The 25,252-nt window shown below is 51.5% G+C and overlaps 1 protein-coding gene across 5 annotated transcripts; it reads right to left on the bottom strand.

Annotated features, from left to right (window-relative positions):
* Positions 1-3,273: 3,273 nt before the first annotated feature.
* Positions 3,274-25,250, bottom strand: SLX4 (SLX4 structure-specific endonuclease subunit). Of its 5 annotated transcripts, none has more exons than XM_014833181.3 (15): positions 25,120-25,250; positions 22,413-23,135; positions 20,780-21,004; positions 18,640-18,829; positions 17,506-17,718; positions 15,174-15,382; positions 14,718-15,034; positions 13,926-14,166; positions 13,371-13,459; positions 12,305-12,451; positions 11,325-11,494; positions 8,047-10,325; positions 5,894-5,996; positions 4,920-5,336; positions 3,274-4,434 (listed from the first exon to the last, which is right to left on the bottom strand). In XM_014833181.3, the coding sequence occupies exons 2-15, from the start codon at positions 22,753-22,755 to the stop codon at positions 4,053-4,055; spliced, it is 5,325 nt and encodes a 1,774-aa protein (XP_014688667.3). In that variant the 5' UTR covers positions 22,756-23,135; positions 25,120-25,250; the 3' UTR covers positions 3,274-4,052. The 5 variants fall into 5 exon arrangements, with proteins under 5 accessions (XP_014688667.3, XP_014688668.3, XP_014688670.3 ...); XM_014833182.3 differs by having other exon boundaries at positions 25,005-25,120; XM_014833184.3 differs by having other exon boundaries at positions 3,284-4,434; positions 5,939-5,996.
* Positions 25,251-25,252: the final 2 nt, after the last annotated feature.

The following is a 25,252-nucleotide window of genomic DNA, read 5'->3' as shown; positions in this document are numbered from 1 at the left end:
AAAGAGGCAGGAAGTGCCACCAGGGTCTTGATTTAAGGACTGAGCACCACTGCAGACCCGATGCCAGGAGAAAGTGGTTCAGCCAAGGCCACAGAGAACAGACTCAGCAGCAGCAGACCTTTGCTTCTTAGGGGTGATAGGAAACCAGGCGAACTGTGGGGGTGGTCAGTGACTTGCCCAAGGCCACACAGTGTGAAGCTGGCCTTGCCGGGGCAGGAACTGCATCCTCCCACATCCAGGCTGCACGCTCTGATATGGCTATGGCCCTCGTCGCCCTCTCTAAGCCCATTCCTTTCCTTCTCTCTAGCACCCAACAAGCACCCTCGATCCAGCTGGACTCCACAATGTCTTCCTGTGGGTCAAGGGCCCCTGAAGGCAGGTCAGCTGCACCCTAAAAGAGCAGAATGTGGCAATTCACTCAGGGCCCTGAAGGTGGACCTCAGTAAAAGAGCAGAATGTGGCAATTCACTCAGGGCCCTGAAGGTGGACCTCAGCTAGTGGGCTGCCCTGAGAGGGAGGGCGCCAGGGGGACATGGCCCAGAGTGAACAATGTGAGAAAAGTTACAATAGAGGGCCGGCCCCGTGACCAAGTGGTTAAGTTCACGCGCTACGCTTCAGCAGCCCAGGGTTTCGCTGGTTCCGATTCTGGGCGCAGACATGGCACCGCTCAATAAGCCATGCTGAGGTGCCGTCCCATATGCCACAACTGGAAGGACCCACAACTAAAATATACAACCATGTACTGGGGGGCTTTGGGGAGAAAAAGGAAAAATAAAATCTTTTTTTAAAAAAAGAAAAGTTACAATAGAGGAAAAATACAGGACATCCTCCATGACAGGGAGCAAGCCACTTAATGTGGGGCTGCTGAGAGAAGCAGGTGACAAGGTGGGAGCCAAGTGATGGGGGCCTTAATTTTCCTCAGCAAGCCAGTGGGAGCCAGTGATGGTTTTAGAAGAGAAGAGTAGTGGGGACAATGATGCAGCAGCTTGTGCATAAGGGGAGGTGGAAGGGAGTGTGTGCTTGCGTTAGCCTGTTCTCAAGAGCTGTTTGTGGGTGATGGAGGCGAGAGGAGGGGACTGAGGCAGCAGATTAGAAGTGCTCCGTATGGTGACATGCTCCTCTGCCCCACTCCTTTCCATCGGTGCTTTCTGAGCAGCCAGCCAACTTTCCAGGTCCTGGGGGGACACATGGTGGCTGCCCTTGAGAAGGCTGCTGAGGCTCCAGGCAGGCAGAGCGCAGACTGGCAGCTGCAGCCTCAGCCGTGAGGTGCAGCAAAGGCATCTGAAACCAGGCCGCCCACAGGATGCTGGAAACCACAGTGGCCTGGTGGGTTATCTGTCACATGAAAGGCCCAGAGGCTTGCTCTGCTCCTCCCTGCACAGCTCAGGGTGGCTGGATCCTGAGCACAAGAGGAAGCAGCCTCCCGCCTGGGAATCTCAGGGAACATCCTGGAGTCAGCCCTCCCCCAACAACTTTCTCCCCACCTCCAGGGGATGTCCTACAACCAGACAGGACTGGTCCACGGGCTTCCTTTTCTGGCTCCTCTCTGAGTAGCTGGGCATCCTTTCTCCTGACTCTCCTGGGGGATGGAGTCTCCAATGGAAGTTCTCACTCCTGGGCTTTCTCTCCACCCACAGCTGTGGTGAGCCGGAAAGGCAGGGGCCTCGGCCCTTCCCAACTCACTGGCAGCCTGAGGCTTTCTGCCTGCCGGGGCAGGGCCCTTTCCGGGGTTGTGCAGCCCTCTGGGGCCCCTTGCCTGGCCCTGCTATAGCTGGGCTGTAGTTCTCCTTTGATTATCTAGAGTGACCATGCTCAGGCCGTGACTGGGCCACAGGAAGTGGGACGGGCCTGGGAGGTCTGGTCACATCACAGCGAGGGGTGGGTGTCACACAGTTTTTGATTAGTGAATGGTTCACTGCTCCAGGGCTCAGCACGCTTTCTTCTTGTGCCAAGTCCCCATCGCGAGGCAGGGCAGAGCTCCCAGAAGGGAAGCCTGTGCCCACTGTCCACCATGACACCCATCGCTGGCCCAGCAACTCCAGCCTCACTGCAGGTGCTGGCGAAGGGCAGCTCTTTGCCACCATTTTTCTTTTCAACCAACTAGCTGGACCTAATTTTCTAGTTCCTGAGTCAGGTCTCATTTCTATGGAAAGGTCAAGGTCCTTTTCCTAGATACCTCAATTCCCCAGTTGTGGCGGTTTCTTTACTGCAGTGGCTGGTTTTTAACCTGCTTTGACCCCCTGCCGGCACGGGGTTGGGGTGGGGACATTTTACCTATTTTAACCCCTCCCTCAACATCTTCTTCTCAAGCTGGGGTTGGTGGCGTTCTGCAAGTCTGCACACCTTCTGAGGAGTGAGGGCCCCAGCCTCTCCTGGGGGCGTGTACCCAATGCTGCACGTCCAGGTCCACAGTCTCCACCAGGAGCCAGTGAAGCCAGTAAGGACCCCAAGTCACTTCCCACCTTCCCAACTCCATGTCTCTTCCCTCAGATAGCCCATACTAGGGCAGGGGGATCAAGCCGTTCATGTAAGAACCATGTAGCAGGTACCTTCTTAAATGGGCCAGACTCTGTCTTCAGTCTGATCGATGTGGCATCTGTCGTTATCTGAGCCCTGGCTTGCTGCTAACCATCTGTCCACAGGCAGTGTGCGTGGGGAGCGTCAGTTCTCTCCACTTGGTCACGAACCAGGACCCACCATGTTTTCAAGAAACCCCATTTCAGCCCTCTGAATACTGCAGACCCCTGAGGCCCAGCTCACAAACCCGCTCTTCCACGAAGCTGTCGCTTCAGGACACCCGAGCACTGACCCTTGCACTCGGCACAGGCCAGGCCAGTCTGTCTCCTGTGCTAGATGACTGGCAGCACTGGCGAGTTTCTGACGTCTCTCCACAGGAGCCGGCACACAGGCCAGAGCAGACTTCGCAAACTCCTCCTGTTAAAACGCAGGTTCTGACTCAGTGGGTCCGGGTGGACCTGAGCCTGCATCTGTAGCAACCCCGGGTGATGCTGCTGGGCCTCAGGCCTCACTGTGAGCATGGAGGGCTGGAGCTCAGGGTCTGGTAAGGGCTCTCTTAATGCAGGTGTACGGACAGACAAACACATGGATGAACGAATGAATGAAGAGAAATGGGAGTCAGCAGGCCTTGGCTATCCCTTGAGATGAAGAAGAGGCACAAAGGCCTTCTGCAGACATGGGTGTGGGGGCAGCAGGGGAGCTGCGGGTGAAGCTCATGGCCTGCTTCCTTTGTTATTTTTCTAGAGCACAGCATCTGGAAGGTTTTTATAAAGCCTTTTTGTTTTTATTGCACGTCATATAAAATGGACTGCACTGTATTTAAAACAGACAAGACATTCACAAGGATTAAAGACCCAACTCTTCTTCTTACTGGCCCTCACCTGTACCCCGCACTGCTCCTGAGGCCGGAGGCAGCTTTACCACACACCTGCAGAACCAGTTAACAAAGAACAGGCTTGTCTTGGGGGCTTCAGAGCTGTTCTGGGCCCTTCTGCACTGTCCAGTTTGGAGGCTGCTGGTGACACTGACAGATGTCTGGGCAGGATGGCTGGCCCAGCAGAGCACCTGGGACATGGCAGTGTAGGAAGCCTGTGGACACCTGGTCTGCTGGTGGAGACTGGGGTTACAGCCCGAGTGCTGAGAAGACAGATGGGGCAGGGACAGGCTGGACCTGAACATCCATCTCAGGACATGGATACCTGCGACTGAGGGACACGGAAAACAAAAGACTGAATCCGAGGCTGTGGAGAGGCTGAATCAAGCCTCGCTCCGGCCAGCTGGCAGTGGCCCACTGCCCTTCTGAAACACATGGGGGCCCAACAGGGTTAATGGGAGACAAACTCTGGGCACCAACAGAGGGAGGGGTCCCGGGGCCCTCAATCCAGTGGGCGACGTGCTCTGAACACCATGTGGGAAATGGAGTCAAGAGGACGATCCAGGTCAGTGCTGTCGTCCTTTTCACAGGGGGAGAGGATGTGGTGTCGAAGCCCAGAAACACCTGGGGAGGCCTGGCTGCCAACGGGGGCTGCAGACCCTCACAGGCTGCTGACGGCCAGGGCTGGGGATGGGGGCATAGGCTTGTCAGATCTGCCCCCCTTCTTCTTGCCCACAGGCTGCCGCCTCTTCTTCTCGAGCTTCTCCTTGCGGGCCGTGGCGGTGGTGAAGGTGATGCAGTGGGCGTCCAGGAAATCCAGCAGCTTCCCCATGGCCATGCGGATGCCATGCTGCTTCAGCTCGGCCTGTAGCTCTGCCAGCTCAAAGGGCTGGTAGAGCAGCACCTTGCGGTAGAGGGCCGGCTTGGAGCGGATGTAGCGCCTCACTGCCTCCTCTGTGGCCACTGCCTGGGCGGCTGCCTCCTCACCCTCCTCATCTTCTCCTGCAGACTCCAAGGCCGCTCCAAACTCACAGGAGGAAGAACTGAAAGGAACCAGACAGTAACGTTTTGCGACACCCCTTGTCTCCAGCTCCAAGACCACAAGCCTCTTTGAGGGAAGGAGTGTGTTTCTCTGTCCCCTGTGGAGCCTGGCATGTGGCATGGACGACCCCAGAGGGTGGCAGGAAACTCCAGGCTGCTGTCACCAGCACTCTAGCCTCCAGCCTGAGCAGGATCCTGCCCTTGGCCAGAATGTACTGCCAACGGCAGCTGGCCCCGCCCCGAGAAGGCATGCTAGGCTGGCTCCTCTTGAGGGAGCCTTCTGTGGGGCGAGGTGTGGGAGCTCCAGAGGTCTGCTCAGGAGGCTCACAGTGGACAGCCCCTAACTCCACCTGGCTTTCCTGTAGGTCAAACCCAGAAGGCAACTGGGATTTCTGAACATCGCCATTAGGCCTTGCTTATGCCAACTCTCAGACCCACTGGACAAAGGACCTACAAAGCCACTGGCTCTGTTCTTATATCCAGTTACCTTTGTGAGCCAAAGGAACTGTCACTGCCATCCGCAGAGGTGGCTGTGGATTCCTGGGAGGCTGGGAGCTGGGCGTCACCATCAGGGCCTGGAGGCCCCTCCTCAGCCGATGACGTGCTCAGGGTGGGGATGCTTCCACCGGGCTGCTTCTTTCCATGTCGGGAGCCCTTGGTCTTAGTGGGTCCCTTGGACCTTTGGGGACCAGGGCCAGAAGCGGCTTCCAGCCGAGCAAGATCAGCTGCCCTTGAAGCCTTGGAGGTCTTGGTGATGTGGGTCTGGCTGTGCGGAGCCTCCAGGGGCACCTGTGAGGACTGACTCTCGTCCTCGGAGTCTGACTCCAGCGTCTGATGAGTGTACTGGAATATCTCTTTCAGTTTCAGGACCATCTGGCGTTTGGGCAGAGGGCGGACCCCAAACCTGAATGGGGACACAGGTGAACCTCAGCAAAGAGCAAACAATTATCAATAAATAGCTTTGTGTAATTGAAATCTTAAATGCCTGACTTTTATGAGCATTCAGAGATTAGTGTCTATCCTGAGTGCCAACAGGGCTTCTGCTGAAGAATATTCCAGAAGGGCCTTGCCTCATGTTCTGGGCCATGGTGGTAGCAATGACTTCCAGCAGCATTCATTGGGATGTGATAGTTTTGATGTTCTTTTAAAAAATCAGGTCTCCTTACTCAGACTATTAAGTTAGGGTCCCATTTCCATCTACGTGGCACTTGGAGACCTGTCACCTGATGGGTAACCTGAAGGAGTCTCATTTCTTAGCTTCTTGGGGCCTGGGTAATTTGGGGAACAGTATGCAGAGAGCCAGCAGTCACACACACTCCCTCCCCACAGTGGTTCCCACCACCAGAGCCCAAGGTAGATGGAGCCCCATGCTGGATCCTTCAGCTCCCAGCCTCGCTAAGCCTGGTCATGCGCAGCAGGGAGGGGACCACTTATGAGCAAGCTTTCAAGAACAACACCAACCTATCCAGCTCTTTCTTCAGTATTGGGGTCTCCATGATGGAATACCTTGGCATTGGAGTTATGGGCACTTTCGGGGGCAAGTTCTTCTTCCGATTAGCACCTTCTGGGTAGAACAAAAGAAACACGTTTTAGCACGAGGCAACTGGATTTACCTCTTCTGACCCTGTTAGGGTCACCAAGAGAAATACTGCACTTGAAGAAAGCCCAGTCAGCATTTTGCTCTGTGAGAGCGGTGACATCCACCTCTGTACCATTGGACCCTGGAGTTGTGTCTTCCTGTGGGAAAGCATCACACTGCACATGGTGAGGGCCACGGCCCTGTGCAATGCTGATGCTGTGTGAACGGGGCAGAGTCCAGATGGGTGGCTGCCAGGGGATGGGGTGAAGGGGCAATGGGGATGACTGCTAACGGGTATGGGATTTATTTTTGGGTGATAAAAATGTTCTGGAATTAGATAGTGGTGACGATCACAGAACATTGTGAATGTACGAAAAACCACTGGATTGTACATTTTAAAGAGTGAATTTTATCATATGTGGATAATATCTCAATAAAGTTATTTTAACAAGAGATCAGTGTTTTAAAGACAAAGAGACAATTTAGGAACATATGGGCTTTGGTTTTTATCCTTTTTATGAGCATGGAGCTCTCTGAGACTCTAGTGAAAACAACAGGCTCTGTCTCCTGAAAAATGCATACAATTCTTTCTTTATATAATTTCAGAGAGTGTGTCACCCCCTTGAAGCCCACCTCAGATTCAGACCAAGGTCCCCTGGTCTAACATCTCCTGCAGCAGTTCTCATGGCACCACCTGGGAACCAGTTAGAAATGCAAATTCTTGGTCACACCCCAGAACTCCTCAAGCAGAAGCTCTGAGGTGGGGCCCAGCCATGTGTGTTTTAAGAGGCTCTCCAGGCAATTCTGAAGCCTGCTCAAGGCTGAAAGTGCTGGTCAATGATGCCCAATTAGTGTAGGATTTTAGGAGGAAATGAAATGCCAGGTCGCAGACAGATGCTCTGCCTCACAAGCTCTGTCTCCCTGTTACCAGTCACTGCTCAATGCTACCCTGCCCCTTCCTGTTTCTCCCTGGACCTGCCCGGCTAGAGGGCAGCAGCGCCTGGAGGGGCCGACACTGGGGGCTCTGATGCTCCCCTACGACTGAAATGAGCTGGGAAGTGGCATCCCTCCACTGGGGAGGGTCAGGGGAGCAGATAAGGAAGGATGGAGGCTCACAGCACACTTGCGCCATCTCATAACAAAATTTTAAAGTGAACAATTCAGTGGCACTTAGTATATTCACAATGTTGTGCAATCGTCACCTCAGTCTAGTTCCAGGACATTTTCATCTCCCCCAAAGGAAATTCTGTACCCAACAAGCAGTCACTCCCTATTCTCCCCTCCCCCCAGCCCCTGGCATTCACTATCTACTTTCGGTCTCTATGGATTTGCCTATTCTGGAGATTTCATAGAAATGTAATCATACAATATGTGGTCCTTTGTGTCTGGCTTTTTTCTCCTAGCATGTTTTCAAGGTTCACTCATGTTGTAACATGTGTCAGTGCTTTATTCCTTTTATGGCTGAATAATATTTCATTGTATGGATGGACCACATTTTGTTTATCCATTGATCAGCTGATGGACATTTGGGTTGTTTCCACCTTTTGGCTAATGTGAATAATGCTGCTGTGAACATTTGTGTACAAGGATCTGTTTGAGTTCTGACTTCAGTTCTTCTGGATGATTATGTAGGAGCGGAAGTGCTGGGTCATATGATGATTCTGTGTTTAACTTGTTGAGGAGCCACACTTGTCTGATCCCCAGGCACACCTGGCTGTAGGTGTCCTGGCCTTTTGGAGATGCTGGTTCAGTATTCTGGAGTGGGGTCCATAGAGATGGATTTTTAACAAGTGCCCAGGCAAACCATAGGATCCAGGCAAGTTTAGGAGGCCCTGACTTACTGGCTAACAAGTATATGTTTGATAGCAAGCCAGTTCTCCCTCAACCATGGAGAGGGATTTGGAAGGAAGGGAAGGGGCTTGCCACAGACCAACAGTCCCTTCAGCATCGCCACCCGGTATTGTCACTACTGATCTCCTCCATGCCCCTTTGTGTAAAATAGCGTAAAAGACAAATACCTCTCCCCACTACTCACTTGGTGTCTCTAACTCTTCTGATTTCTGAGCTTGATCAGCACTCAGTGTCTGGGCCAGAAGAACCTCTGGAGACTTCTGTTCTTCTCCATCCCAATCATCCCACAGAGCTGAATTCAGTAGGCTCGGCCTGCTGCTCCCAGGGGAGCCGGCCCGCAGGGATTTCTCTTGAGACTTTCTTCGGCCAGTGCAGCTTCCTCGGATAGGAGTGGTACCCAGGAATGCTGGAGAGTGGTAGTCACCGCTGTCTGGGGCCTCCCCAACCCTACCGCCAGGGCTACTGGTGCTCAGGGGGCCAGTCCGCTCGAGGTTCAAGTGGTCAATTGGAATCGGTGAGAGGGGCTCAACCTGCCAACAGCAATCGTCAACTGGAATTGGGGGATCACTGTCCAGCAGGGGGCTGCTGTTCACCTGCCGGGAGGCCACCTCCTGCTCATCTTCACTGTCCTCAACCTCCACCACTTCACTCGCTGTGGCCTGACTCGGCAGGCTGGGCCCAGGCGGCGAGCGCTTCTGGAACTGCCCAGTGAAATCAGCAAGGCCTCCTGAGATCGGACAGGGAGCCAGAGGAGGAAAGTGCTTGTGGTGCTTGGGATGGGGACTGGAAAGGCTTCTGTAGACCTGCCTTCCACTGTCAGGGCTTCCAGGAGCGACGGCAACCAGGCATGACGATGATGTCTGTGGCACAATCACCGAAAACTTATTCACAGCTTTGGGTACATCCGTGTTGTGTAACGGGGCCCTGGGCTTGAGCTGAACCATTTGATCTGCTGAAGTCCTGGACTTGAGGCCCGTGATTTGGGTCTGTGATGAACAGTCACGGCTTCTGCTGGCCAGCGGGGTGGCGGGTACCAGCCACGAGTTATCTGTGTTGCTGTCCTCGTCAGGGCTGCTCTCGGGATCACAGAACAGCCGGGGGGTCCCTCTGCCACCCACAGAGCCCTGGTTCCCCGGTGGCCCATCCTCCTCCCCCTGCAAAGTGGCCTCTCTTCTTGGTGGGCTTTGGGAAGGTTCCTGATCTGCATCAACGTCGATGATAGGAAACAGCTCAGAAGACTTGGGGCTAACTTCTAGAACTTTCCTTTCTTCCAGGGGATCATTAAAAACTGACTTTATTTTGGTTTGTTCCAACTCCAACTCTTCATCTGAATCCAGTAAAAGGATAATCTCATCTTCTCTGTTGACAGTAGATGGAGGCTTCTGAGATCTGGAGCTCAAATGGCCAGGTTTTGACTGGGTTAGGTCAATGGACGGAGATTTTTCTGGGGAGATTAGGACCCCTTTATTTCTGCGTTCCAATGTAGAACCATATTCTTCGGCTTTCTGGTGGCCTGAATCTTTAAGTAACGTGAGAAGGCTCTTGCCCTTCTTCTGCTTGGATGGTGAGTCCTGGGAAGCCACCCTGGAAGCTCCGCCCTGCAACTGGGGGGTTAGCGGGGATGAGTCGCTTGTGTGATGAGGGCGAGGGTGTGGCCGACCGGGACTCCTGCCTTGAAGGGGCTGTGACGGGAGGAAGCACGGGTGCGATGGGGGTGCCTGCCATCTAGCGGGGGTTAGGGAACTCTCCACCCCTCTTTCCCCAGTAGTGCTGTTTCCTTCCTTGGGATCACTTATTTGGTATCCTCCCTGAGTTGATGAAAAGGGTCGCTCAGCATCACCATCATCACCATCATCATCATCAACATCAACTGAATACAAAAAGGTGCCTTCCTTTCTCTCTGCCCGGCAGCTCTGAGGAGGGCTAGAGGAGCTGGAACGATCCCGTGCTTCCTTTGGGGCCTCTGCTTTCTCCTCCCCATCTGAACACTGGCCCTCGAGCGCCAGGAGCATGGACTGTCTCACATTTTTCCACTTGGCTGAGGTCTCGTCTCTTCCTTGACCAGAAGATTCCATTTGTTCTCCATTTTCCAGCTGTTCTTTAACCTGGACGCTCGCTAAGATTTGCCCAGAAACTGGGTCATCCTCCCCAAGTTGGTTGGTTTCTTCCTTGATCTCTGGAGCTCTTTCCTCCTGGAGCAGCTTTCGCTGAGTAGCTGCGAATTCATAAATTTCTTCCATTTCTGCTTCATTCACCTTTTCTCTGTCTTCTTCATGGCTCTCAGATTTCGACAAAGCCTCTGCTTCTTCCTCTTCATCTATCCACATTGACCTCAAGAGTTCTTGGAAATTCTCAGCTCTGCTTTCACAATCCTCGTCTTCTTTATCTTTCCATTGCCCACGCTCTGAATCCATCATGACAGGCACTTGTTCGCACAGGTGAACAAGCTCACTCACACCAAACCTGCAACAGGAAACGCTGTGCATTACCACCACCTGGCACAGAGCCGGCGGCCAGACACCCCCAGAGCAGAAGTCCTCAAAGGGAGAACAACCGTAACTCAGTCCTGGCCTTTTCCCTGCTCTCCTGCAAAGATGATGCCCATGCCCACACCCAGCAAGACCCCAGGCCACTCGGCTCTAGAAACAGAGACTCATGAGCCTTTAAGGCAGGGCTCACCAACTCGACTGCACACACATGAAGGGGTGCACGGGCTGAGCTGAAGACAACAGGGATTGGTGGTACTGCACAACTGGAGAGCACACGCTGCCTTGAAAGGCACCCAAAGCACGGTGACCGAGGTAAACCCGTCACAGGCCAGCCTTGGCCGATGCGCACGCCAGCCTGCCTCCTGCTTGAAGGCTCTGTGGTCTAATCAGGACATTTAAATCCCCAGAGGCTGAGCTGATCCTTTCCTAAAAATGCACCCGAGGGATGACGCAGCCTTGGATGAACAAGGTTTTGTCCCAGAGTCCCTCAAGCCTTGTTGGGAGGTAGAACACCTTTTTTTTTGCTGAGCTACCTACCACATCTCCTGACATACTGGTGTGGACAAATCAGGTAGGTGCAAATTCATAGGAGCCAAGACTAAGCATTCTATCCACTTCTATTTTCTGGGACTTGGGAAAAGACTGCCGTTGTTCAACCACAATGGCAGAACAATCAAGGAGCAGCAGTGTTTGGGGGGAGTTGAGGCTGAAGACCACTCTCTCATAATGCCCAGGAAGCTAAAAGCCATGTGACTGGGCGGAGGCCCTCCTCCACAGTGCTTGGCTCTCCTGAAGCATCCACTCTGGCTAGACTTCCAGTTAATGAGCTCTGTTCAAGGTCTCCACTGGGCAAACCTTGGGATTAAAAGGTATGGAACGGACCCAGCCCGGACCCTCCCGTGAGCCACCAATCTGCTGATCCTTGTCAGTTAATGTCAAAAGCCATGAAGTAAATGGAAAGAATAATCTGGACCTGTGGGCCAGGGAACTCAGGTCAGGGGTCAGCTGGGGAGGCAGGCCAGTGTCCGCAGTGTAGAGATAATGCAGGAATGCACGGGTGGCCTCAGTGCTCACGTCACTCAGCAGGACACGCTGGGTTCTCAGATCTCCATCCTCTACAGCAAAGAAGCCTTCACTGTTTACCTGAGGGTGAAATAAAATACAGAAGGTTTATTGATTTGGGGGGAAACAGAGGGTCTGAGAGGTCCTGTGAGTCTCTAATCTACAAACAGCCTTATCCCCAGGACGAGCACTCGTCAGTGTCGCTCCATTCTGTTGGCCGGGAATTCTGCAGGTTAGGCCATAAAACTTCTGTTTTCAAAACCAAATCGGGGATAGATGTTCAAGAACCCAGTTAGTTCCTTCTTATAGATGGATCAAAGGCACCAGAACCTTCTGATAGAGACCAGCAGCAGTTGCCCATATTCCTGCAACATGATATTCAAGTCAAATAAATCCATGTCAGTGCAGACATGTCAGTCAGCAGTTCACCCTTAAACAGGTCAATTATAAGACTTTATAATTACACAAATAGAGGAAAAGGAAACAATTCTGGGCAAAAAAGGATTTTTATTCAATGGAACAAGAAATCTGATGTTTCCCAATCCTGAAGTCATCTCCTCATACACTTCCTAACCTCAAATGTATCTTCTTCATGGAAGCTTCACTGTTATGGCAACAGAGACAAAAACGGCTCTGGGGCAGCGGGAGGAGAGCAGGGAGGGAGATGGGTGAGAGCATGGGGGGAGTGGAAGTGATGGGGCTCAGGAGCAGGGAGCTAAGGGGGCAGTAAGACAGGGAGTCAGCCTGGGCAGAGAGTGAAGAGGAAGACAACCAGAGAGCGAGAGAGGGAGGAAGAGGGGAAGGGAAGGGGGGCTGGGGGAGGACGAGAGCAGAGGAGAAGAAGGTCAGGAGGCTCGAGTGGGATGGAGGCGCCGCTTGTTGGCTACTTACATACTGAATGAGAAGCGGGCATCGGGCATAAAGCACAAACTTGTGAGCATACAACACCTCCCCACTGTCTGTCTGAAACTGGACGTCACTCAGGTGTGGGTTATTGACCATGGCACTGAAGTCAGCCACCAGCAAACCGAGGGAGAGCTGAAACAAGAGAAGAGCATCACTTCCATCTACTGCCTATCTCTAACTGTGCAAGTCCCCAACCGAGCTGGTGCTCCTCTCCACGAGGGTTCCTAGGCTAGGTTCCACCTTTAAGTTACCTTAAGGCACTCAGCGATATAGAACAGCAAAACGCTAGCTTCTTTCTCAAATTCTCTAGTATACTGAATGCCCTGGCCTAACATGGGAAGGACCAGCAAGTCGAGAGGCGGAATGGTTATAACAAAGCTGTGATTGCAGCATTAGCAGCTGCAGAGTGCTGTGTGTGCGCCAGGCTGTGTTTCTTTGAGGAAACTTACCAGCCCCAGGTACAGACAAGGATCCCGAGTCCAAGCAGTTCAGGGACCCAGCCGAGAGGAGCTCCAAGTCCCTTCTCTGACTATGTGTCATGGTCACCAGGGTGAGCCTGGTGTGAAGTGTTTGGCTGATAATGATACACTAATGGGATGATGTCCACTCTAAGGAAAACCCAACTTCTAACCCGATTTGACACTAACACAGAACATGAACTGTTAGTTGGAGGCCAGCCTCGGACCCGTACATAGGAGGAGCACAGTAAGGCCTAAAGGAATGAATGAAACATTGAGAAATAAGCACACAGAGCAGTGGGCTGAATGAGGTAGCCTCACAGAGCAATGGCAATCCCTCTGGGCTCCCAGGACAGAGCGGGCTCCCGGGGCTTGGCTACTGAGGTACCCCCAGAGTTCAACAACAAAAAGCTCATGGCAGAGCCCGGAGAAGGGGAGAGGAGGCTCCTGTGGGCTCTTGCCTGGCTCAGCTGAAAGGGGTCTAGGAAACCAATGGACTCGTGCAACGGCCTGGAGGCTGGCAGAGAGCCGACCACACTGAACACACAGTGAAGTCTGCAGAGCCGGGGGCAGGGAGAAGTCCCCATCCTTACCGAAGCCTGGCCGCCCCTCTCCAGCTGCTTCTCCTTGCGTGGCAGGACAAAGCCAGTCAGTGGAAGGCCACCGGGTGATAAGTCCATCCCTGCGAGAAGGATTTGCAGGTTAAAAGAACGTGACCTCCCGGCACCAGGGAAAGAGCATCAGCGGTCGGCTGAGCTGACCCCAGAGGTGCCTCGGAGGCGCTTGTTATCCGAGGATTCTTCATTGAAAGCAAACCGCCCACAAACAGCTTTTACCACCACCACCCCCTCCCAAGAGAGGGTACTAGCAGAGAGGCAGTAAAGTAGACAAAATTAGCCCATGCCATCACTCGCTCTCGGCAGACAGCTCTGTCCTTGGTTTGTGACAGACTTACCTATGTCACAGGATGCTTTGAGGAAAGCATCTACAGGGACTGTGTTCTCCCCACTGTATGGGGACAAGTCAGGGAACCTCGAATGTGAGTGGCCATCACAGCACTGCAAGGACTAGTCTGTCGCAGCCAGGGCGACAGGGAGGGGAGGGTCTCAGAGGGCGGGGCTGGCCAGGTGTCCCATCCAGTGTCTCACCTGAGGTCTCTCCCAAGCTGGCCAGGCCCCCTCTGCAGGGCCACGGGCTGGCGCTCAGCCCCTCTCCTGCCAGGTCTATGAGGTCCTGCAGGGCCTGGTGATCCCTCTGGCTGGCAGAGACTGACGGATTCCTGGGGGTTCCACCTGCAGAACAGGTGCTGTGGAAAGCAGGTGGTGTTCGCACACCTGGCTCTGGCTGGTCAGGTAGCACTGGTGGCAGCGTAGGCTCCTGTGTGAGACCCTGAAAGAAGTCAGAAGCCAGAGTGACCCTGTGGCTACTGCAGCAGCCACCACACAGAAGGTCCTCAAAGGTACCAGCCACAGCCCAGAGCAACCCTGGGAAGCTTTTCCCCACCACTGTCAACAGGCTTCTCTGTCATGGCGAAGGCCATGCCTGTGGCATCCACGTCTGCAGAAAGGTCCCTGGGGGACCCCGTCCTCCTAATGGCATCTAAATGGCCTCAAGAGGGTAAATACTGACTCCAGGACCACCTGCCTCAGGCTTATCTGTCCTGGGTCCCATCATAGGCAGATTATGCCAGCCCTCGGGGGTGGGGCCCGGGACTGCATTTCACACAAGCTCTCCAGGAACAAGATACATTTGGGAACCAGTGCTCCTCCCTATTCTTATCAGGAGAGCCATCAAGTTGCTGCAAAGAGAAACACGCTACAGCACACGCCCCTGGGCTTTCTCCCCTTCCCTCCCCCAGCTGTTGATACCCAGTGCTGCAATCCTGGAGCTGCCAACCTCTCCCCAAAGCCCACCGCATGTGCCTGGAGGGGAGGGCGCACCTTGGCAGGCCGCTGGGGCACCATGGGAGGGACCAGGCTTGCCGTGTAAAAGGATTCCAGCGTCAAGGCCCCGGTCAGGGCACTGCGCTCCCACAGAAAGTTCTGCTTCCCTCTAGGTAGTTGCAGACACCAGCTGGCCTTTTCCAGCTCTTCCTTTAAAATTCTGCTCCCAGGAAGTGGTGGCGTGTTGGACAACTCCACTTCCTCTGCAAAGAGCTGGGCCACGCGATCCTCTATCTGTCTCCCTGTGGTCTCCGAGTCCTGGACTAACAGCTGGGGGGCAGAAGCAAGAGCTTTCTTCTTGCGACTCTTCTTCTCTGGAGAGCAAAAGCAGAAACACGGTCAACAAAGGAGTCGTCCACTCACCCTGAGGCCCCCCCCAGCAGTATACCTTCAGCCAGCAACAGTGCAGCGAGGCACCCTCCAAACCCAGGGCCACCACTCTTGGCCATGTACCTGCTCCCGGTCTTGTCCTCTCAGAAAAAGTGTTTCCCAATCTGAGTGTGGCCGGCACTGCTTGCTGCTCCATCTCAGACCGGGACAGAGCCATGGCCACCAGCAGGTCCTCGGACGGCGCCTCAGGCTCGTTGACCTTCCGCCTCTTCTTCGGCTCCTTCTTGTTGGTGGCTCCCTTCCGCTTCAGACCTCCAACGTGATTGCTGAAGCTTGAAAGGCAACCAAACAGAAAGGTTAGTGAGGGCCAGAGGTGCGAGTGCTTCCTGTTCTGAGGTGGTCCCCACTGGACCAGAGAGGCCTGGACTCCTTCTTCTCTGACTAGGAGAAGAGAAAGGGGATAAATGTAGACCCATCAGACAGAAGCATCAACTGCTTCACGTGTTCACAGAGCTCATTCTATTGCCTCATGTAAACTCATGTGATCCTGAGCCAAAAGTTCATCACGGTCCAGACGTGGATGGGTCTGGGTCCTTCTGTGAGACGCTGCCCAGCCAGGTTCTTGGCAGACATACTAAAAAGCCATCAGTGCTACCTGCACAGCCTAGATGTGGCCAAACCCCTCCGGTGGAGTCAACACTCGATGGCTCTGAGTCAGCTCCCCGGATTCTACCAACTTCTGCCCGTCGATACTTCAGATGCTCCCAAGGTGGTCCTGGCCACACTGGTCATAAAATGATCCCCTCCCTCCTGTGAGGGCCCCAGGGCAATGCCTCTGCCCAAGGCCTGAAAGAAAGGCCTCCCACCTTAGCCCGCCAATGTGGTCAGCTGGATTGGAGGCCAACGTGCAACACCTTTTTTGGCTCGAAGGAGACTTATTTAAAGGATTTCCTGGCTGGAGGGAACCTAGACTGCCTGCTGAATCCCAACAGGCTGGGCAAGAAGAAGGACGGTGAAGGGAAAAAAGGAAGCCCAAGCCCAGGACCACCTGCCCTGCTGCTGCAGGGGCATGCTGGGAAGCACCTCTGGCTTTCACAAAAGCTCGTGCTCACTACTGGGCCAGGGATCACCTTGGAAGGTCTAAGGGAGCCCTAATTCAGTTCCAACTTCCTGGGAATCCTGCATGATAACCAGTCTCCAAGAGGGAAGGGAGCCCGCCCAACATGTTGGGGCCCCCGTCTCTGTGAGGAAGGCAGCTGCTGCAGGCTGCACCTCTGGCCCCAGCAGGCAGGGCTGGGCTGAGGTGAGAGCATGTGAGGGGTGCAGAGGTGAGTGGGGTGCCTCACTAGCATATGTGCCCTGGCCGGGGAGTTGTGACTACCCCAGAGTTCCAAATGCCCCAGCCTAGGCCTTAGGGGAGGTGAGGTTCAAAGTCTCAGCAAGGGTGTCCATTTGTTGTAGCTTTCTACTCTAAAACCTTCTAGCAGGACTCACACATATCTTGTTTCACTTTTTGGAGGTACTTAAAAAGCAGATACGTTTTATCTGAGTAGATGGTTTCAGTGTGGTCCTGACAAAAGGCAAGCAATGGCTGAGATAATGTCTATTCTCAGGCCTTAAGGAGGCCTACAATGCTAGTGTTGATGTGCTCTAATATAGACAGGCTGCCAGCTAAGACCTGACCTCTGTCCTCCCCAGTCTCAGCACTAGCCCAGCCCAGGTGCCTCTAACCTGGGTGCAAGGCAGTAGCTGGGACAAACAGAGCCACCACCCGTGGCCTTCCCTTTGCTCCTGATAGCTGTCCAAGGAAACATGTCCAGGGCCCACAGTGCCTTTGTTCTCTATGTTGGGGTCGTCTCTCGTGTCCACAGTGGCAGGGGCAATGTGGAGGAGGGCTGACCCTCCACCACTTGTGTGCCTGTGGTTTGCATGCGAGGACTTGTTTCTGGCTATCAGGAGGGCCTCCTATTTGAACACTTAAGCATATAATTCATGAAAATTTATTTTAAAAGCCATGGTTCTGTCTCACCAACTCTTTGAACTATGACGAGCAATCTTACATTAACAGTATGAAAACCGGACTATGTTGAGATGGAAGCCATGCTGTACCACACATGAAATAGATGTGGTAAAGTGAACTACTGAATTCTCAGCTGCTCTAGAGGACACTGACCGCAGGATCATGGGAATGGAAAAATCCCAGGAAGGACCTTGAGGAAACCAGTCCAAATGGTCCCTTCTATAGATACACCCGCATGGACCACTTCAAAGCCTTCAAGGATGCAGAATCCGTCTCCTCCTCATTCCCCGTGGAGACTGCCCGATTTCCTTCTCAAATGTTTCATTTCCACAATCAGCGAGGGCTTTGCTATCCTCCAGTACTACAAAAGGCTTTTGGGTTTTTTTGGACCAATCAGAGTACTTCTTTGATTTTCTTCCTTTTCATGTGACTCACCCTGATGCCGGTGTGCTGCAAGACCCCTCAGCCTGAGCTGTCTGCAGCCGCACGGCCTGGAGCAGGAGCTGGGGGCCAACCTCCATCTTCACTGCACACTGTTTCAAGTGACTGATCCTGCTCTTTGGGGTGAGAAATAGCTTGCCACAAATTGGGCATTCAGGGATCTGAGGTGCGGAAGGTCTCAGCGCCTTTTCAGCCTCATCCAAGCACCTGGAGGAAGACAATAAACATAGGAGGACCACCCTCCCCGGTAATGTGGATTGTAGATGTGAATCCACGTCAACATGGACATGCTGTGGGCCAGAGCTTGTTCCCCTAATGCCAATCCCTTCACACAGCCTGTAGTCAGCCTCCAGACAATGAATTTAGGTATCTGTTAGCAAAGGTGGCTAAAGAAAGCATGGATATATTCAATATAGAGTCACCATATGACCCAGCAATTCTATTCCTAAGTATATACCCAAAAGAACTGAAAACAGATCCTCAAGCAAATACATGAAATGCATGTTCACAGCAGCTCTATTCACAACAGTCAAAAGGTGGAAACAATCCAGATGTCCATCAACGGATGAAGAGATAAACAAGATATGATCTAGCCATCCAGTGGAACATTATTCGGCCATAAAAAGGAATGAAGCACTGACACACACTACAACATGGATGAACTTTGAAAACATGAGGCTGAGTGAAGGGTGCCAGACACAAAAGGCCACAAAGTGTATGATTCCACTTATGTCTAGAATAGGCAAATCCATAGAGACAGAAAGTAGATCCGTGGTTGCCAGGGGCTGGGAGAGGGAGTGGGGAGTGAGTGCTAATGGATACAAGTTCTCTTTTTCGGTTGATGAGAATGTTCTAAATTTGATTGTGGTGATGGTGGCAAAACTCTGTGAATATACTAAATAAAAGCCATTGAACTATTCACTTTAAATGGCTGAATTGTATGGTATGTGAATTATATCTCAGTAAAGCTGTTAAAAAAAAAGCAAGGACAGGTTGACACCAACACTGAGGTGTTAGCATCACAGTAAGGTGTCTCAAGATTCCCACTACCGCCACAGGGAGCCCCTGGATCTGGTCACACCCAGGCGAGACGTGACTGTGGACAGGCGACGGCTGAGCTGCTCCTACCGGTTCACATGCTGCTCCCTTCGTGTCATGTTCATAGCTGAGAGGTTCTTTTGACAGATCTGGCAGAAGAACAACCCCTTGTCCTCCAGGCTGTCATCATGTGCAGATGCTCGTTCCTGCCCAAACTCCCGTTGCAGGGCCAGGGCCACTGCAGCATCACTCTCTGTAGCAGGCAGCATGGGCCCAGATCCTGTGGAGAGGCACGAAGATCCATGAGCATGAGCTCATCCTCACACCTCTGTGGGATCTCGCAGAGCACAGACACTGGGTGGAGCGCGGAGGAACCAGACCCAGCACCACTCTGCCTCATGCCCCGCACCTTCCAGTGACACCGGGCTCCTAGAACAGTACTTCTCAAAGTTTAATATGCATAAGAATCACCTGGGAAGCTTGTTAAACTGTAGGTTCATATTCTGGAGGTCTAGGTGGAGCCTGAGATTCTATATTTCTAACAAGGTCCAGGCGAGGCCAATGCTGGTGGTCCAGGACCACTCTTTTGAGTATCAAGGTCTTAGAGAACTTGCCTTTCATCCTTCCACTCCTGCTAAAGTCAGCTACCTCGGGCATTCCAGGTTTACAAAGCTCCTATTCCAGCATATCTAAGTTTTCTCTTCAAAGCTCAACCTTCCCAACTGCTGTGACCTTCTGTTGCCCATCAGAAGAACCAGGTCAGAATGAAATGCCTTTCTCAGTTAAAAGACAGAGTCTCTTTCTCAGCATCAGACCAAAGGACGGACTGATTCTGGTCTGAAGATGGCTCCCAAGGTGATCGTGCCCACCGTTGTGGCCTCTCTTACATCTGACATTGCTGGAGCAGACCCTTGGGACTCACGAAGGACGTGCCCTGAGAACTTCATAAATCCCCAGTTCTTGAAAATTACTATGGCCTATTACTCTTTCCACCAAAGCCAGAAAGCATTACACTCCATTTTGGTGCCCTGTTTTTTTTTGACAAAGAAATGGTTTCTCTCTCCTGAGCATTATTGGGTATGCTACGAAGCTACAGGGAAACAACTGAGTCACACGGAGGGCAGGTGCTGAGCTCACACACTGGCTGAGCGACTCCTCTGCACCCCTTGGTTGCCACGAGGACTGATGCCACAGCAGATAGTACACTGCTACCCGTGTAGACCTTTGGGACAGCCTGAGAATCCTCAGCGCTCCCAAGGTGAAATCTGCAAATGCAACATCAAGAAACTACATAGGAATACGCTTTCTTCCTATTTCTTTCCTTTTGTATATTTTCATCAGAGATGAGGATTCATATTGTTTAGGGGATAAAGCATAGACCTACCCAACAATATGTGCCTCTTGGGGTGGTGCAATATGCAGTGCACAGCTGCTAAGTGTTGTCCAACTGTTCAACCTGGAGCCACGCACACCCCTAGTTTACTCATAGTATAACTCACAGGGTTACAGGAAGGGATTAAAGGACACCATGAGGAAACCATCAAACAAATCCAGAAAGTGGGCAATTGTCCTGGACTCTTCAAAAAGTCAGTATCATAAAAAAAAGACAAGTGGACTGTTTTGGAGTCTAGACCTTAAGAGACCACTGAATTATAGCCATGTGCAATGTGTGAACGTATAGTTCTGATGAATCTTCGTTCAGAAAAAAAAGAAACAGTTATAAAAGCTATCCTTGGGACAACTGGGGAAATTTTAATATGAACTAGATGCCAGGCAATACCATGGCACTGCGGCATTGCGATTATGTAGGAGAATCTAGGGGCAAAGCATAATGATCTACACCTTACTTTCGAATGGTACAAAAGAAATGTATGTGTCTTTATAGAGACTTAAAAAATATGTGACAAATGTTGACAATTCTTAAATCTAGGTTGAGGATGTAGGTGGTTCATTGTAACATATTTTTTTGACTTTTCTGTATGGGAAAAATTTTATAATTAAAAGTCAAAATAAAAAAAAGAGGAAGAGGTACCTTGTCAAAGAAGCTAAGTAAGAAATGACCCAAGGGACCCTCTGTTCTCTGGCTTGATACACTGAAGTGGCAAAGGCAGACTCCCAGGCAGAGAGCTCGCCCCCAGCAGGAACGCAATGAATGCTGGTTCCTTCTTGCCTCCCTTCCTCCAAAGTTAGAACTTATCCCTGTTGGGAAGACAGAAAACTCCCAGCATACCGTTCCCTGCCATCATCTCCTCTCCAAGGCCCACTGGGAGGTTTTCTTCAAGTGCAGCCTTGAGGGAGCTCCCTTCCGAGGCATGTTTCAAACGCTCCGGGTCTGCTCTCTTGAACTGCTGCATTCGCTGTAGGACCAGCTCTGCCGTCCGGGGTTTGGAGGGACTTGGCACAATTGCAGTCAGACAGGAAGGAGGCGGCTGGGAGATGCTGTCAGGAGCAGCCTCTGGCAAAAAGGCAAAAAACATTCATAGGCATTTGTTCTAGCTGGAGAAACAAGACTCTTCCACCAGATACAGGTCAGGCCCAAGTTTCAACTTTACCAACTAGTTTGGTTTAACTCTCAATTGTGACTAGGATTGACTGTTGGTAACCTCACTGTTTGTGGTAATATAAATATACCTGTCATAAACATCTGTGACAGGAGGGGGAATGAGGAGTGACTGCTAATGAGCACAGGGTTTATTTTGGGGGTGATGAAAGTGTTCTAAAATGAGGTAGTGGTGATGGTTGCACAACTCTGTAAATATACTAAAACCACTGAACTGTACACTTCAACAGGTTGAATTTTACAGGATGTGAATTATATCTCTAAAGAGCCGTTGTTAAAGAAATATTAATGACAAACATTTCTATCTTTCTAGGTCAGAAGTTCTCCTTTAGTTTGGTGTCCACAGATGGCCTCCAGTGGGGCTCCACAAAGCCCCTGAAGCTGTATGTCAATTTCACAGGGGTGTTTACGGGTGCGGTTTTCTGGGGGAATCCTGCATAGCTTTCACTGGACTCTGGAAGGCAGTGTGAAGGACCAATGCCACTGCAGCAACATTACTGAAGCTTACGCCAGTCTCTGCGAGCTTAGTCTCTACCGCCACTCCACTGGGAGAGCATGCTGACCATGCTAGGTAAAAAGTATTATTTAAGATCAGGAAGTGAAGGTGAGAAAAATTTAGAAACAGAACTCAGATGCCCAAAGATCTTGCACTATATTATATACGCAAGGCTGGTTTTCAGTTCTGAATGAAGTCTGTATGCTAAGCATGTGGTTCAGTACGCCAAAGACAGCAGGGTAAGAGAGCTGCTTTAAACAAAAAAAAAGAGGGGGGGGGGAGAAAAGAATAAAAGGTGTTTGGAGGAGAAAGGAAGGACCTGAAGATTTTCCTGAGACTTAAGCCTTTTCAGCAGTCTAACCAAACTGGCTGGCCCAATGCAACTTACCCACTTTGGAAGGAGTTCGAGAAAATAAGAGAAGCAGCATTATTTTCACATTCGTGTAATTCATGTCAACTACATAATCTAAACATTAATAGGAAACTCTGAAAGAGCAGAGGGCCCCAAACATGATCATGTAGAAAATTCACACAGGGGTTATATTTTTTATGACTATTATTTAAAACAGGAGTTGGCAAACTCTGGTCCTCGGGCTAGCTGCTTGCTTTTGTAAATGAAGTTTCGTTGGAACACAGCCCATTCGCTTACATATGGTCTAGGGAGTTGAGGAGTTGTGGCACAGACCTTATGGCCTGCAAAGCCAAAAAAATTTACTACCTAGGCTTTTTCAGACATTTTTCTGACCCCTGTTTAATACAGGACGAATCTCCTGTGGCTTCCTCTCAGCAGGGTTCTGGCCTGGTTACCTGACTGGGTGCTCCGCGCACATTCCTGGAACACAGCAGAAGCACACACGCCTCCCTCCCCATCCTCAGGGGGAGCTGGTTCTCTCTCCTGACACTTGCGTGCCCCTTGCTTTTTAGTCCTAGGGCCCTGGCTGCCAGATCGAGTTTTCCTCTCCCTGGGGCCTTGAAGGGTTTTGCTCTTGGTAGCAGTTGGTTTGGTCCTTTTCGGTTTGCTTGTCTGAGTGCCATCTGAGGCCTTTTGTGTCTTCCTTTCCCCTGACCCTTCTTTGGTGCCATTTTTCTTCACCCTTTGGAAAAAGGTGGCACAGAGTTCCTTAAAATCATCGTCTGAGTCATCCATCATGTGACCGGTTTCAAGGCTTTCAGGCTGGTCGTCAGAGGAGTGAGGGTCAATCTGGGGACCGAGAACGAGCCTAGCTGGGCCTCATTCAGACTTGCAGCTTCATTAGGATTCCTCTCTACTTCTCACTGAGATACCTGGAGAGTTTGCACAATTGAGCAAAAAGTACTCTTTTCCCTTCCCTAATGATTTAAAATGTCTTTCTTAAAATTAAGCCTGTGTCAAACAGCACATTTAAAGCTTCCCTCTGTCAAAGGTCACATTTGAGAGGTTTTGTTGTCCAGGAGATGCCTCCGAGATACAAGAGATATGAACTCGGTGCTCAGGTGATTCTCCAAGATCTCCATGGTGACAAAGTAGGTTTGGTTCATTTAATTTCACATCTGTGGAAAACCAAAAGCATCTAAGTATAATTAGACAGATATTGTCATTTTATGACATTTTTTTCCAGGAAGGAAGAGCTTGTGACACATGGGAAAAGTCTTCAGAATATCAATACCTCTGTCAAATACTCAGGTAAAGCCTGGTTAACACAGACTCACTGTCCTACAGGATATCACAACACAACAGCGGGGAGAGCTCTAGAAACCTGTTAAAGTATGTTCTTCCACAGGCAGAGAAACGTGTGCATATTGCAAGAGTATTGTTTTTACCGAAATCTTGGGAATGAATCCCATGAAAGGCAGTCACCACAGAAACAAGATGACCCCCGAATCCAGATAAACTATCTCTTAAGCCTACGCTGGTCCAAGGCCTCTAGCTATTAAAGGCTCTATCAGCAGGCAATGTAATGAGAGAGAGAGAATATGCACTTGAACACTCAGGAAGAAACAAAAGATAGGAACACAGGAGGCTCATCTTTCATTGATACAACCAATTTTTCCAAATCAAAAAAAGGCCACCTTTCACCATCCTCTCACCTTAGCAAGAGCTCTCCAAATTCAGGTGACCAGAATGCTGCCCATATGCAAAGATTGGGCCTTACGGGCAGGATTATTTACATTAGCACAGTTTAGTGAGATTCACAAATCAAAATGGAATGACGCAATGCCAGAAAGTTCATTTCACATACAATAACGCCATCTCCACTGTCCAAGTAATCCCATTAATCATCTCATTTTCCAGAGCTGGGCAGACACACATGCCTAGAATCTACTTTGCGTGGCTGGCTCATTCTCATCTTCCATGTCACTTCCTTAGACAAGCTTCCCCTCATCCTTTATCTAAATGGATCCTCTCCACCCCCGTTACTTTCTACTATCACACAATGTTTTCACAATGGCATTTATCACAAGTTATAATCATATGTAATAGGTAACATTTACTGAATGCTTACTGAATGCCAAGAACCGGTCCAATTGCTTTATAAATCTAACTCATTTAATCCTTACAACAACCCTATTCTGTAGAATATTATCACCCCTTCTTTATAGCAAGGAATCAGGCACAAGAATGAAGAACTGGCTCAAGTTCACACAGCTTTTGAAGTGGCAGGGCTGAGATCAAATCCAGGCAGTGTGGTTCCTGGGCATCAGCTCTTATATTTTTATTTATTGACTTATTATCTGTCCCCTACTAATCTGAAAACTTCAGGAGGGCAAAGACTCATCTATTTTACTTCGTATTCTCTTTGGCTGATAAAGCACCTGACTTATACAAAGTGCTCGACAATTATCTGTTGAATTAATTAACTGCAAAGAGTTTGGTGCAATCGGAGGAAAAAGAAAGTGGTGGTAGGAGAGAAGGCTGCAGGGAGAAGCAGAGATCAGTGTCCAAGCGCCTGCAACGTCAGGCTAAGCAAACTGACTTTCTCCTGTTGGACGTGGAGAGCTAGGGCAAATCCCACCCTCCACTCTGCGCTGTCTCCACATCTCTGTTGCTTCTAGTCTTACAACAGTCCGTCTCTTATACGTGCTCAATCAATATTTGCTGAAGGAAATAGCGGGTCCTACGACACTGCAAGTTTCCAGAGGGCCGGCGACTTGTGCCTGCTCAGCCTTGTACCTACCGCGGCGCCGGGCTCACAGCAGACGCGGAATGAATGAATGGGCAGGTGTGGGGCGGACCCTCGCTCCCCCCAACCCAGTGACACAGGTGGAAGCGGGAGAAGGGCTGTCAAGGACTCTGACGGCGAATTCCGATTGCCAGAGTGACCCCCGAGCCGTGACCCCCTGGGTATCCGGAACCCCCCACCCGTCCTCCTTTCAGGTGGCCCGGCCCCCTCCACCCAAGCGCGGCTCCCGCCTCCACACCGCGGCTGAGGCAGGCGAGACGGCTCTTCCCCCTCAGGGGAGCGAGAGAGGCCCGAGGTAGCTGATCTCCTCTCCCGGGTGCGGACTCCCAGCCCCAAAGCTCAGCTCCTCCTACCTCCGGCGCCGCCGCGGCACCTTCTCAACGGAAACCTCGCGCCTGCGCATGCGCCGCCCGGCGCCCCCGGCGGAGAACTGCGTCTGCACCGGCGCAGATTGGTCCGGGAGGCTCGCTTCCCATCCTCCTCCGC

This window comes from Equus asinus, chromosome 14, assembly GCF_041296235.1.
Source record: "Equus asinus isolate D_3611 breed Donkey chromosome 14, EquAss-T2T_v2, whole genome shotgun sequence".
NCBI lineage: Eukaryota > Metazoa > Chordata > Mammalia > Perissodactyla > Equidae > Equus > Equus asinus.
The sequence above is the reverse complement of the archived record's forward strand: the minus strand, read 5'-3'. Positions and strand labels throughout refer to the sequence as shown.

Excerpts from the sequence above, each read along its gene's own strand:
- SLX4 (XM_014833181.3), bottom strand. The coding sequence starts at position 22,755 with ATGATGGATGACTCAGACGATGATTTTAAGGAACTCTGTGCCACCTTT. Across the intron at positions 21,005-22,412 it reads TGCGCGGAGCACCCAGTCAG|AGGCTGCTCCTGACAGCATC; the intron begins GTAACCAGGCCA and ends CCTTTTTGCCAG. Across the intron at positions 5,337-5,893 it reads CTGAAGAAAGAGCTGGATAG|GTTTGGGGTCCGCCCTCTGC; the intron begins GTTGGTGTTGTT and ends GTCCCCATTCAG.